Genomic DNA, 14,672 nt, shown 5'->3' on the forward strand with positions numbered 1-14,672 from the left:
GTGAAGATCAAGAAGGTTCACAGTGACAACATAACGGAGTTCAAGAATGCCAATGTGGACACCTTTCTTGACGAAGAAGGGATTTCACATGAGTTCTTGGCTACGTACACACCTTAACAAAATGGAGTTGCTGAGAGGAAGAACCGGACGCTCATCGAAATGGCGAGAACGATGCTTGATGAGTACAAGATGCCAAAACACTTTTGGGCAGAAGCGGTTGAGACAGCTTGTCATGCAACAAATCGTCTATATCTTCACAACCTACTCGGCAAGACGGCATACGAGCTTCTCACCGATAACAAACCCCAAGGTGGATACTTTCGAGTATTTGGCTCAAAGTGTTACATTCTTGATAAGCATCATCGTTCAAAATTTGCTCCTAAGTCTCATGAAGGTTTCCTACTCGGTTATGGCTCAAACTCTCACACTTACCATGCCTACAACAATTTCACCCGAAAGGTCGAAGAGATGATAGATGTGAAGTTTGATGAATCTAATGGCTTGCAAGTAGAGTAATTGCCAATTGATGTAGGTGACAAAGATCCTTCAGAAGCAATCCAAGACTTGTCTATAGTCAAAATTCGGCCAACGGAGGTGAAGGAGAGTACCTCGTCCGTCCAAGTGGAAGCCTCAACTTCACGCCAAGGTGAACCACAAGTTGACTTGGAGGCATCCACAAGTGGGACACACCAAGATGATGAAAACGAGGATGCACAACAAGATGAACCTCGACGACCTCCTTCTCCACCTCCATGGGAGAACAACAACGCCAACAACAACGAAGAAAGACAAGAAGAAGAACAATAAAATGAAGAGGATGTTCCACCCCGACCCAAACAAAAAGCTCTCACAAGTTCGAGCAAGAGTTTCAAGAGATCAACCCGTCGAACAAATCTTTGATGACATTCAAACCGGGAGAATTACTCGCTCTAAATCTCGTTTGGCTAACTTTTGTGAACATTACTCATTCATTTCTAGCATTGAACCTATGAAGGTTGAAGAAGCATTGGAAGATCTGGATTGGATAAATGCCATGCATGAAGAGCTACACAACTTTGAGAGGAACCAAGTGTGGATGTTGGTTGAAAATCCCGATGAGAAGCACAATGTCATTGGAACCAAATGGGTGTTTCGGAACAAGCATATGAAGATGGACAAGTTGTACGCAACAAGGCTCGTCTCGTTGCTCAAGGCTACACTCAAGTCGAAGGTATGGACTATGGTGAGACTTATGCCCCTGTTGCTAGACTTGAGTCCATTCGCATCTTACTTGCCTATGCCAATCATCATGACATTACCTTATATCAAATGGACATCAAAATTGCTTTTCTTAATGGTGAAATTGAGGAGGAAGTTTATGTTAAACAACCTCCCGGCTTTGTAAATCCTAAGAAACCGACCATGTTTATAAACTTCACAAAGCTCTTTTATGGTCTTAAGCAAGCTCCTAGAGCTTGTTACAAATGCTTGACTAAGTTTCTTCTTGAAAAAGGGTTTGAAATTGGTAAAATTGATTCTACACTCTTTACTAAAAGGATTAATGGAGAATTATTTGTGTGCCAAATTTATGTTGATGATATCATATTTGGTTCAACAAACCCTCATTTTAGTGAAAAGTTTGGAAAGCTTATGTCGGAGAAGTTTGAGATGTCTATGATGAGTGAACTCAAGTTCTTTCTTGGTTTGCAAATCAAGCAAACTAAGGAGGGAACCTTTATCTCTCAAACCAAGTATACCAAAGACTTACTCAAGAAGTTCAACATGCAAGAATGCAAAGGTATGAATACCCCCATGCCTACTAGTGGACATCTTGACTTGACAAAGGATGGCGAACTGATTGACCAAAAGGTTTACCGCTCTATGATTGGTTCATTGTTATATCTATGTGCCCCCCATCCCGATATCATGCTAAGTGTGTGCATGTGTGCACGATATCAAGCGGTCCCTAAAGAGTGTCATCTTAAGGCTGTGAAAAGGATAGTGAGATGCTTAATATATACACCAAATTTTGGCATTTGGTATCCTAAGAGGTCTTCTTTTAATCTTGTTGGATACTCCGACTCGGACTATGCCGGTGACAAGGTTGATAGAAAGTCCACTTCGGGTACTTGTCAATTTCTTGGTAGATCTCTTGTGTCTTGGTCCTCCAAGAAACAAAACTCAGTATCCTTATCCACTACCGAAGTGGAATACATTGCCGCTGGTTCATGTTGTGCTCAATTACTTTGGATGACCCAAACTCTTAAACATTATGGGATATATGTGAAACATGTTCCATTACTATGCGACAATGAGAGTGCTATTAAGATTGCTCATAATCTCGTGCAACATTCTCGAACTAAGCATATTGAAGTTCGTCATCATTTCATTTGAGATCATGTTGCTAAGGGAGATATCAAACTTAAGCATGTTCATACTGATAAGCAATTGGCGGATATATTCACCAAACCACTTGATGAGAAAGTGTTTTGCAGGTTGAAAGGTGAATTGAACATCATTGATGCTTCAAATTTGGAGTAGAAACTCCATGTGGATGCATACAAGGCATGAGCCTTACTTTGACTAATCCTTGACAATTCTCTTATGATGATGATCATATGTCTTGGATATTCTTGTACTCTTGCATGCTATCTAACCCTTGTAGGTACTTGGACGAACCCAACTCTAGGAGATTGCAACTCAATCACATTCTAAGCAATCTCTACATCTCCAAGTCTCTACAAAATGGTGGATGAAGACAAGGAAGCATGAATCCCATCAATACATCCTTTGACAAACTCCTTATATCAAATTTCATTTGCTATCAAGTTTCATGATTGTCACTTTGGATACACAAGTGCTCTTCATTGCAAGACTAACCCATGTAGGAAGATGAACTTCAACTACAAGTGGTGCTCCCAACTCTTGATGATCTACATCAACTTGAGCACCCTACACAAGTTCAACTACATGACCAAGTTCAACACCACCACCCAAGGTATGTCATTCCATCTTAGTGAAGCTTTAGCCCAAGACATGGGTCCAAGCAACTCAATAAGATGTGAATACATCGAAATGCTTAGACGAAAAATGGCAACCCCATTTTGAGCTTAAACGATGAGTATGACCTATGATCAAGTGTCCTCACTTGACTCCTAAGTCAACATACTCTAACATAGGTGACTTTGTCGCTGACCATTTCTAGATGAAGTTCTCTGTTGTTTCTTTGTGCTATGCATTTGTCTCATGCATGCTAGTTCCCCCTTCAAAAAAAACTTCATCTAGATCTCTTTTCTTTTCTCTGTTATTTTCTGCATTTCCCTGCATCCAATTCATTGCAAATCCTTCAGTTAATTCCTTGCATATCCTTGCGAGATCTTAATTGCCTAAGTGAGCTGAGGTGACAAGTATTTTCTCTGGATTGAACTCAGCCTCACCGGTCTCTACCTCGGTCAAACCGAACCATCTCGGTGCCACCGAACGTAACAACTCGGTGCTACCAATTTAAAGGCTGAGAAAAATACTTTGTCACTTGCACCCTGCACATTTGCTCCAACTCCACTTGATGATACTTGTCCTCTACCAGCATCCCATATTACATGTGGCTTTGTAATGGGACGCAAGGACCAAACCTACTTGACTCATGATCCAGAAGTCCCTTCTTGGAAATTGATGTCAAGGGGGGGGGGGAGCACATCAAAGCTCATCACATAAGAGAGAATGCACTCCTAAAGCTTCTCCTGATGCTTTCTTTCTTAAGATGAAAGTTGTTTCATGTCTTTAAGAGGGGAAAGACATGATAGTATATGTTATAATTCTGTCTTGCTTTGGTTATTTTCTTGTTTGCTCTGATTTTCTTTCCCTATCTTCTCCCATTATCCAATGTTAGATTCAGGGGGAGAGAGCTCAGTCCTAAGGGAAGAAAATCTCCAGAATTCATTGCATATCTATATTCTTGGGGACATGTCAATATCCAAATAGAATACCTAGTACTCACTCTCAACATCTCTTCCCAGTTTTGGTATTCTTGTGTTCCCTAGTTCTTGCTCTGTCTAGTAGATGTTCTTGTGTTATCTAATAACCTTGTTTACCCAGGTACATCTTCTTCAAAGCTATCTCAAGACCACAAGGTAAGTATATGCGTCACACTCATGTGCATGTAGACCTCTTGCTGGTGTACATATTGTTTGCAAGAGAGACTCATGAACATGAAGGTATATTTCCAGCATCTACATCATTTGCTCTGATGCATATAGCCAAGACACATGTGACTCATTGCTTGCTCTGTCATGTTTATGCATTCTCATACCCTTATGATCTATCATCACATGATTGCATACATGTAAGGGGAGCTAATGCATGTTGCATGTCTTTCCAAAGCTTTACTTGCTATTTCCTTATAATCTTTATCTAAAGCTTTGATGTATGTTGTCATCAATTATTAAAAAGGGGGAGATTGAAAGCACAAGTGCTCCATGGGTGATTTTGGTAATTGATGTCAACATATCTCTTGTTGGACTAATACTTCTACCTAGTATATTTCAGATAAGTTCAACATTGAAGTGGCATGGACATGGACAAGAGGACGTGGAACCCCTTCAAGATGCTAAGGACAATATTGGAAAAAGCTCAAGACTCTACATTTTCATTTTAGTGATCCAAGATCACATTGAGTCCATAGGAAAGCCAATACTATTAAAAGGGGATGAGGTGTTGCTTAATGGCTTGCTTGCTCAAAGTGCTTAGTGATATGCTCCAAAGTCCTCAGCTACTTTCTCACATCCACATATGTCCTAAACCTAAAAGTCAAACTCGGCCCCACCGATATGATCTATCCGGCGCCACCGAGTTCATCTGATACAGCCACTTCCGAAACCCTAATCAGTTCGGTCTCACTGATGGGATCTCAGTCTCACCGAGATGGGCTTGCAAATTCTCTGTGATCTATTGCAACAATTTCGGTCTCACCGAGTTTGTTCAGTCGGTCCCACCGAGTTTGCTTGACCAATACTTAGTTTGCCTATTACCAAAATCGGTCCCATTGAGTTTGAGTAATCGGTCAAACATAGTTGAGGTTTTACCCTAACCCCTGCACATTGGTTCCACCGAGTTGACCTTGTCGGTCCCATCGAAAACTCTAACATTCATATTTTGACGTGAATCGGTCCGACCGAGTTTCACCATTCGGTCTCACCGAGTTTGGGAATATGTGTGTAACAGTTAGATTTTGTGTGGAGGCTATACCCCTTCACCCATTCTTCATTCATGAGGAGAGCCATCAGAACGTGCCTACACTTCTGGCATTCATTTTTTGAGAGAGAACCACCTACTCATGTGTTGAGACCAAGTTATTCCATTCCAACCAGAAGAATCTTGATCTCTAGCCTTCCCTAAGTTGCTTTCCACTCAAACCATCTTTCCACCATAGCCAAATCTGTGAGATAGAGTTGAGTGTTGGGGAGACTATCATTTGAAGCACAAGAGTAAGGAGTTCATCATGAACACACCATCTATTACCTTTTGGGGAGTGGTGTCTCCTAGATTGGTTAGGTGTCACTTGGGAGCCTCCGTCAAGATTGTGGAGTTGAACCAAGGAGTTTGTAAGGGCAAGGAGATCGCCTAATTTGTGAAGATCTACCCTAGTGAGGCAAGTCCTTCGTGGGCGATAGCCATGGTGGGATAGACAAGGTTGCTTCTTCGTGGACCCTTCGTAGGTGGAGCCCTTCGTGGACTCTCGCAACCGTTACTCTTCGTGGGTTGAAGTCTCCACCAATGTGGATGTACGATAGCACCACCTATTGGAACCACGCCAAAAATCTTCGTGTCTCCAATTGCGTTTGCACACTCCAATCCCATCCCTTTACTTTCTTGCAAATTGCATGCTTTACTTTCCGCTGCTCATATACTCTTTGCATGCTTGCTTGAATTGTATTGTGTATGCTTGAAATTGTGTTAATCTACCACCTCAACTTGAAAAACTTAAAAACTGCCACCTTTATTTGTTGAGGGTCTAATCACCCCCTCTAGACACCTCTTCTCGATCCTTTCAGCGAGGAAGCCACACAGTCCTTGGCTGCTCTCGTGAAGTAATATTGGCCTTGGCGTTGTCAATGGTGTGAGAGTACTCCCCTAGGGTGATGTTCTTGTTAGTGATTGTCTTCACAAAGATCTGTATCTTGAGGACACGTCTTGATGAATATCTGCATTTCACCACATTGCTGGGAGGCAATGTGAATGATAGACTCCTTCTGGATGTTGTCGTCAACAAGGGTGCGCCCCTCCTCAAGCTACTTGCCAGCAGGGAGGAGACACTTGTTGCAAGGAGGAAATCCCCTCAGTCTTGGATATTGATGAAGATCTGCATGCCACCTCAAAGGCGGTCTATCCTTGTGTTACCGGGAGGTAACCGATGCTGATGTGCCAAGTGGGACTGTCATGGCCCTGGTTGATGGACATGTGAGACCCTAGTTCTCCCGAGATCGGCATTTGGAGGCTTTGAGCCCCAAATTTTCAACCGAGCTGACTGTTGATCTTGTCTTTGCGTCCCTCCCACTTTTGCTATAATGGCTTTATAATGATTTGGATGAACAAGAGTGTGAATGAGTTGTTCAGCATACTCAAGACTGCATAATATGTGGAATACATAAGGACATCAATCATGTGATGATGGTGAACAAAACGACCAACTTTAAGAAGGGTAAAGTCATGAAAATGGGCAAATCCAAGAGTGCCAGTAAGACCCGCGCAAGTGGAAAGCCTAAGGGTGGCACTCTTCTGACACTGGGTGTTTCTTCTATAATGAGAAGGGCTATTGGAAGAGAAACTACAATAAATATTCGACAGATAAGAAGACAGTCCAACTCAGATATGAGTGTCATATGGCAGGTTGGAACCAACGCAATAGGTGGCGAGGGCCTCTCATCGTCACCTCGCTCAACAACATCTTTGCCATCACAATGAGAAGAGAGAGAAATAGATAGATAGATAGATAGATAGAGAGAGGACGAGGAGGAAGGGGTGCAAATGGGTGAAATAGGTGGAACATGTGAAGGCATGAATTTTTTTGGACCAGTCTGTTACATGTGCGGGCAAAGCATATCACACGAATGAAATTCAATGTTCTGCAGTTGCAGTAATAAAGATTAAAAGAATACAAATCATACCAAATACCCCCCTCTGGTTGTAGATATAAGTCTTTTTTAAGATTCTAATATAAACTATATACGGAGCAAAATGAGTGAATCTACACTCTAAAGTATTTTCTCCGTCTCATAATGTAAGATTTTTTTTGACTCTATTATGGGACGAAAGTAATATGTCTATATATATTCGTATGTAGTTCATATGGAAATTTCTAAAAAAGACTTATATTCAGAAAACAGAGGGAGTATTAAATACTTCCTCCGTTCCTAAATATAAGTCTTTGAAGACATTTCACTATGGACCACATACGGAGTAAAATGAATGAACTACAGTCTAAGATGCATCTACATACATCCGTATGTGGTCCATAGTGAAATCTCTATAAAGACTTATATTTAAGAACGAAAGGAGTACTTTGTTGTAGCTATGCAAAAGTGAAGTCAAGGATGATGTGAGTGTGCAAAATAAAATTTACAGAAAATCACAATGAATGTAAACTGAAAAAAGAGAGGGCGTTTTCATACACGGCCAAAGCGACACCGAAAATAAGCACCAGTTTCCTCCCACGCTGCAGCAACCCCCGCCGCGGCAGAGCCCCAGATCCCGCACATCTGATCTCACCGAGATCCACCCTGCCCCCCGGCGGCCATGGCCGTGCCGTCCGCCGCGCCCACCCCGCGCTCCCCTCGCCCGGACTCATCGGCGGCCGCCGACGCTTCCGCCGACGCCGCCCCGTCCCTGGACTTCGGCGACCCGGCCTCCCTCGCGGCGCTCCGCGGCCTCACCGACGCCGGCGCCGCCACCCGCCTGCTCCACGAGTGCGTCGCCTACCAGCGCGCCCTCGACGCCCGCCTCGACGCGCTCCTCGCCCGCCGCCCCGACCTCGACCGCGCCGCCGCCTCCCTGCTCCGCTCCGCCCCGCCGCTCCTCTCGCTCGCCGCCTCCGACGCCGCCGCGCTCAGGGAGTCCTCCTCCTCCACCGCCGCCCTCGCCGAGGCGCTCTCCTCCCGCGTCCGCCACCTCGACGCGGCCCACTCGCGCGCCGAGTCCGCCCTGGCCCGCGCCGAGGCGGCCCTCGACCGCTCCCGCGCGCTCGACGCCGCGCGCCGCGCCCTCGCCGCCGACGACCTCGCGGCCGCCGCCACCGCCGCGCACGAGTTCCTGGCCATCGACGCGCGGTTCCCCACCGACGACGACCTCCGCCGCGACCTGCTCGACATCAAGCGCCGCCTCGAGGGCCTCGCGCGGCGGAGGCTCTCCGCCGCGGTCGACGCCCAGGACCACCCCGCCGTGCTGCGCCTCGTGCGCCTCTTCCCCCTCCTCGACCTCGCGCCCGAGGGCCTCCAGGTCTACGTCGCCTACCTCAAGAAGGTCGTCGCCCTCCGCGCCCGGGCAGACTTCGAGCACCTCACGGACCTAATCTCTGCAACCCAGCCTACCTCGGAGCGCCCTGATTTCGTTGGCTGCCTCACCCGTCTCTTCAAGGATATTGTGCTCGCTGTTGAGGAGAATGAGGCGGTGCTTCGTGAGCTACGGGGTGAGGATGGTGTCGCCTACGCCATCATCGAGCTGCAGGAGGAATGCGACTCGAGGGGCACCCAGATCCTCCGCCGCTATGCCGATTACCGGAAGCTTGCCCGTCTTTCGTCGGATATAAACTCCTATACCAAGAACCTTCTATCTGTTATGGGTTCAGTGGCCAACGCTGCAGGTGGTAGTGAAGGGCCCGACCCCAGGGAGGTTGAGATTTATCTTGAGGAAATTCTTGCGTTGACACAACTTGGTGAAGACTATACCGAGTTTATGGTGAACAAGATCCGTGGACTGAGGGATGTCAAGCCTGAACTCGGTCCGCAAGCAATGAAAGCCTTCCGTAATGGTAGCTTTAATAAAATGGAAAAGGATTTGACTGGGTATTATGTGATCTTGGAGGAGTTCTTCATGGTGGAGAACATAAGGAAGGCCATCCAGATTGATGAGCCAGTGCCTGATGGTCTCACGACCTCAATGGTCGACGATGTGTTCTTTCTACTGCAGAGCTGCTGCCGGCGGGCAGCTTTCACTGCAAGCATCAACTCACTACTTGCTGTGCTTGGTGGGGCAACAAGCCTACTAAGCAATGAGTTCCAGGAGGCACTACAGTGGAGAATGAGGGAGCCAAACTTGGGCGCAAAGCTCTTCTTAGGTGGTGTTGGAGTTCAGAAGACCGGGGAGGAGATTGCAACTGCGCTGAACAACATGGATGTGAGCTCAGAATATGTCCTGAAGCTCCGCCATGAGGTCGAGGAGCTCTGTGCAGAGGTGAGTTTATTTTTGTCTCCTTCTACCTGTTTGTGTATGTTAACACTGGCACGGATTTGGCAGCTAAGCTTTGTACGCATTCAATTAAGATGAACTCAATTCGATAGTATGCTTCTTCTGTGTGTTATAGGGTGCCATTTTTTAAAGTAAGAAGCCACAATATGGTGACATTCTCTAGAAAGTAATTGTTAGTAGTATCATTATGTCATGAACAGACAGTCTGTTTCAAATGTTAAGGGTTGCATGCACCTTCTTTGGCTGCAAGCTTAGTTAGCTCCAACTAGTTGCTGTGTTGATAAATCCTTAGACACTTCTCATATTTTTGTGGTTGTAAACTTGTTTACTCGACGCTAATCAAAGTTGTGGATCAGTGGCTATGATAATGTGATGACTGCTGCCATATTCGGTAGAAGAACAAGAGCTATGAGCTCACTAACTTCTTATCCTGTTCCTAATACATTTATAGCCAGAAAGTGATCTCAACCATTCACTTTATCCCATCCCATGTGCTTGATCAAAATGCCAAGTAAACTGAAATAGTTCCCTCACATCTGTATCAGATTAAAATACCAGTTTTATAAATTCTTATACTGTTACTGTCTCTAAGGACCTTTCTACTATATACTAAAGAGTTTCAATAGTTCCAATGAAATTTCTGTGTTATGTGTTTATGGTTACTACCAATTTATGACCAATTTGATGAACCAGTAAATTTATGTAATAACATAACATCGCAGTTACGAAACACATTTACAGAATACCACTCTTACACCAGACAATGCAGTCTAGTATAAATAAGCTGCAGTGCAGCTAGTTCTGGTGTACAATAGTTGCGAGAAATCAATGTCCACTACCAAGTACCACTGACACAAAATGCTGAAATGTGGTATCCACAGTGCCATTATATTCATCCTTGCAACTAAGGCTACACCACAAATCCTCTTATGAACTTTAATATCTTTGGACATGATGATCAACATGATTGGCATGGATAGAAACTTCGATTGTTGTCCTCAACTCAAAGAGACCCAGCACATGTGTTGTGCTGTCTCCTGCAAAGTAACAACACATGGTTCTGGAAAATGCATGTCTGCATAGTTGTAACATAAATGATAGTAGTAGGCACAATTTCTCAGTCTTGTTAATTGGACGATTACACACATCAGTTTGCATGTAACCCATGATTTTTTATTTTGCAACCTTCCTTGGTGGAATGAAGGTTCCTGATGACTCAAGAGCATCTCCTTCTGATACTTCTGACTATTGAACTACATTTAAATGAAAACTTATAATATCACGTATTATCTGGAACTCACTGCAAGCAATGACAAACGAAAAAGGTGCAACTATTTGCTCATAAATATTAAGTTCAGTAGAAGATAATAGTACCAAAGAGTATTGTATATTTGTATTATGCTTTATACATGCCTAAAAGATATAGTACATCCATGGCGTCGACAAGTTTTCATTACTCTCCCAGTTGTGCAGCCTGACCTAATGTTGTGTGAGGGGTTGTTCCACCTGACATTACTAGTGCTTCAGCGTCAGCTAAACAGTTCTAGTAGGGTAAATTAATATTCGTAAACATAGGTATACTATTGCAGGTGACAACCCTGAACCCTTGCTCTGCACCATGCTGCCTAGGAGCCCTTCGTTGAAACTAAAGCAGCCTGCCTACAACAGAACAGCTTAAATGATTCAGTGCTGAACAAATATATCTACATCAAATAAGCTTAAAGGAATCATCTTTGCATTTGTCAGAAAAATCTTGCAACGGAAATATCATTGTCAATTAAATATTCATTGTGAAGGTCTGTCTCACAATCATCTCTTGTTTTCATGATCAAGATAAACAAGTGTCATGCACATAACACTACTGTCACCATGCATTATTACATTATTATAATATATACAGGTACCACAATGGAGGGCCCTAGATCTTTTAACCCTATAGGTGGCTAATGTAGGATCTAAAATTAATATTTAGATGATTCAAACAAATTCATGTTATTAATGTTGATTCCTTCAGGTTTTCGCATACTACAGAAAAAAGAGTTACAAACTGCAAGGAGATTGCAGTTGAAATATAGTCCTCTCCTCAGCACTTCAAGTTGACAATTAACATAATTTTACACAAATCGCTGGTTAGAAAGAAGGAATTAAGAAACAGAGATAATTGAAGAACAATGTTACAATAATAAAATAGGATAACCGTAAAGCACATTGCCAGATATACTCCATTTTGGCAAATTGAAAACCTTATGCCTTGGCTGAATCTTTTGGCGAGCTATCTTTGAATTGAATTTCTGTATGTATGAAATAAGACTAGGAGCATTGATCATGAGATGCTTGATTGTCAGGTTTATAGTGTTTTCCCCTAGGCGACGTCTTATATTTGGGTGTTAGCTATTGTGCTTGCGGTCAACTGGCCACTTCTGAAACATAGTGTGTTATTTCAAACAACAACTTTAGAACATGTGGTTTGCCCAAAATCAATGTGATTACAGAAGTATTTGCATGTTTAAAATCTGTTCACATTGCAAACAAACATTAATGGAATATCTTGTTTGCAAAATCTTACGTGGTACTCCTATGTTTGCAAGCGGATTTCATCCATTTATTCATGCAATCAATGTTTTAAAACTTTGACCACCAATATACATAAGTATTTTTAGATTGTTCACATGGAAATGATCTTATCATATTATACTATTTAGTAGATTGGTAATCAGAAATTCTGGCACATGATTACAGTTTCCCTTCCAATTTTTTTACAGTTTAATATATTTATTTTTTTGGTAATAATATTAGGGAGTTTCTCTTCCAAAAAAACACTACAGTTCAAATTTTTTGTTTGGTAATAAGAAGAGGAACTAATGGTCAAGGTATCTGTTCTACTGTATCCATGTCCAAAGTGACAAGTAAAGAGATTGGAGGAAAAATATTCTCTTTTGAAATTATTGGAGGCATTTATGTGTTGTTCCTTAACTCCTCGATCTTATGTGAAACAGCTAATGGTTTGATTGAGATTATGGTAACTTAATCTCAATGGTCTTTTAGTCATTTTTAACAACTGAATTGCTCTGCTGCTTTTCATCACAGATTTTCCATGCTCCTGCTGACCGAGAGAAGATCAAGTCCTGTTTATCGGAGCTAGGTGAAATCAACGCTTCCTACAAGAAGATCCTTTATTCTGGGCTGGAGCATTTGGTGGCATCTATTGCACCCCGCATTCGTCCTGTCCTTGACACGGTTACCACTGTCAGCTACGAGCTGGATGATGCCGAATACGGGGAAAATGAGGTGAATGACCCATGGGTGCAGAAGCTTCTCCTTGCAGTTGACACTAACGTTACATGGCTCCAGCCAATGATGACATCGAACAACTACGATTCCTTTGTCCACCTGGTCATCGACTTCATTGTCAAGAGGCTCGAGGTTATCATGATGCAGAAGAGGTTCAGCCAGCTCGGTGGCTTGCAGCTCGACAAGGAGGTTCGGTCCCTGATCAACCATTTCTCAGAGATGTCACAGAGGCCGGTCCGAGACAAGTTCTCGAGGCTTTCCCAGATGTCAACCATCCTGAACTTTGAGCGTGTATCTGAGATACTGGATTTCTGGGGTGACAATGCTGGGCATCTGACGTGGCTGTTGACACCTGCAGAGGTGAGGAGGGTCTTAGGGCTTAGGATCGACTTCAGGCCTGAAGCAATTTCTGCTTTGAGACTCTAACTTGTGCATTTAAAATACACACTTGTCACTATAGTTCTTTTGTATGTGATTATATCATGAAATATTTCCTGGTTTTTATCCACTTGCTATCATGGATAATCCCACTTCTTTAATCCTTGTTGAAATGGTGATTATATATGTTGGTAAATTTGTCGCGTGAACTTTGGGAGATGTGCGTGTATGAATTCGTAGTTATATGCCAAGCCTATGTGCATGGTAATGCTGGTTGTAACATTTTTTTAATATAATGTAATAATTAGTTAATTTTTGAGGTAATTTATCTGAACTTATAGCTCCTGTTTGATTTTTTTTAATTTAACAAGTTGAAATTTGACGAAATCCTTTGTTGATGAAAATAATAATTTTGGCCGCCTGGAGTATTTGGATCATCAATGATACAGGTGGGTCGCAAAAATGGAAAGGGTTGGAAGCGAGATACATTTTTATAGCTAGCCCCCCCCCCCCCCCCCCCCCTTCTTTTCCCACTTTGTGAACCTTTGTACATATTATCAGATTTCTGTACAAAAATGTTCATTTGTTGGCCCTAGGATGGGCGACTTTTATTTTGAACATAGTACAAACGTAAGCGTTCATATACGCGCGCATACACTCATCCCTATGAACTCACACACACTCCCTATCTTTAAGAGCACCTCCGAAAGACTGAGCTAGCATATCATCTTGAAATTTACGAAGTCACGTAGGCACCTCGTCGTCGACAAGAACATCTCGTCCCACTGCATGCGCATCGCCGAAAATCCTGAAATAAATGTAAGCACAAGGACTTGAACCCTGGTGGGCTGGGATACCACAGTCCCTCTAACCATCCAACCACATGTTGGTTAGATTCGAACCCTCCAACTCTTTATTGGGTTACCTGCTATAGGCTGCTAACTGAGGGAAGGAGATGGTGGCAGGGGAACTAGAAAAAAAAACAAATGGAGTTGATAGGAAAATAGAAAAAAAAAACTCTCTACGATCCAAATTAATTGACGCAGTTCTAGCACAAAATAGTGGAACTATATATTGTACTCTTACCTTCCTTGATCCTCATGGATACATCCTACATACATGAGACATGAATAAAAGGTAGTCTGTGAAATAATGAAAAATAATAATGACTTGTTGTGGGCTTTTGTAAGGATATACTCCCTTCAGTCTAAAGGGCCAACTCAAAAATCTTTTCAACCAAGACATAGGCCCTATTTGTTTGGGCTGCGGCTGAACGAGAAGTGGCTGGAGCTGCTAGAAGGTGAGAAGCGGGCTGGAGCTGGCAGAAGCTGAGAAGACCAAAAAACATGTTTGGTAACTTTTTTAGGACGACTGGTGAGGCTGTAGCCGGTGGTGAATGTCTATAATGCCCCTGATGCTGGCGACGTTATTTAAACACTGATTTGATATGATTTATTTGATTATGATGTATATTACCTCAAATAACATGTTTAACATCTAATTTAGCCAGAAAAATGTTTTGATATTATAGTTAATTTGCAATATTGACAAGATTAGGAATACAT

At 43.0% G+C, this 14,672-nt stretch overlaps 1 protein-coding gene across 1 annotated transcript; it reads left to right on the top strand.

Moving 5' to 3' along the window:
* The first annotated feature begins 7,674 nt into the window (after positions 1 to 7,674).
* Positions 7,675 to 13,268, top strand: LOC123072220 (conserved oligomeric Golgi complex subunit 4). Its single transcript, XM_044495789.1, has 2 exons — positions 7,675 to 9,423; positions 12,526 to 13,268. Exons 1-2 carry the CDS (start codon positions 7,771 to 7,773, stop codon positions 13,153 to 13,155), a joined length of 2,283 nt encoding a protein of 760 aa, XP_044351724.1. The 5' UTR covers positions 7,675 to 7,770; the 3' UTR covers positions 13,156 to 13,268.
* The last annotated feature ends 1,404 nt before the right edge of the window (positions 13,269 to 14,672 follow it).

Source organism: Triticum aestivum, chromosome 3B, assembly GCF_018294505.1.
Source record: "Triticum aestivum cultivar Chinese Spring chromosome 3B, IWGSC CS RefSeq v2.1, whole genome shotgun sequence".
Taxonomy (NCBI): domain Eukaryota; kingdom Viridiplantae; phylum Streptophyta; class Magnoliopsida; order Poales; family Poaceae; genus Triticum; species Triticum aestivum.

Bases quoted from the DNA above. Each gene is read 5' to 3' on its own strand.
- LOC123072220 (XM_044495789.1), top strand. From the start codon at position 7,771: ATGGCCGTGCCGTCCGCCGCGCCCACCCCGCGCTCCCCTCGCCCGGAC. The intron at 9,424-12,525 runs GTGAGTTTATTT...TTTTCATCACAG, and splicing joins TCGAGGAGCTCTGTGCAGAG to ATTTTCCATGCTCCTGCTGA.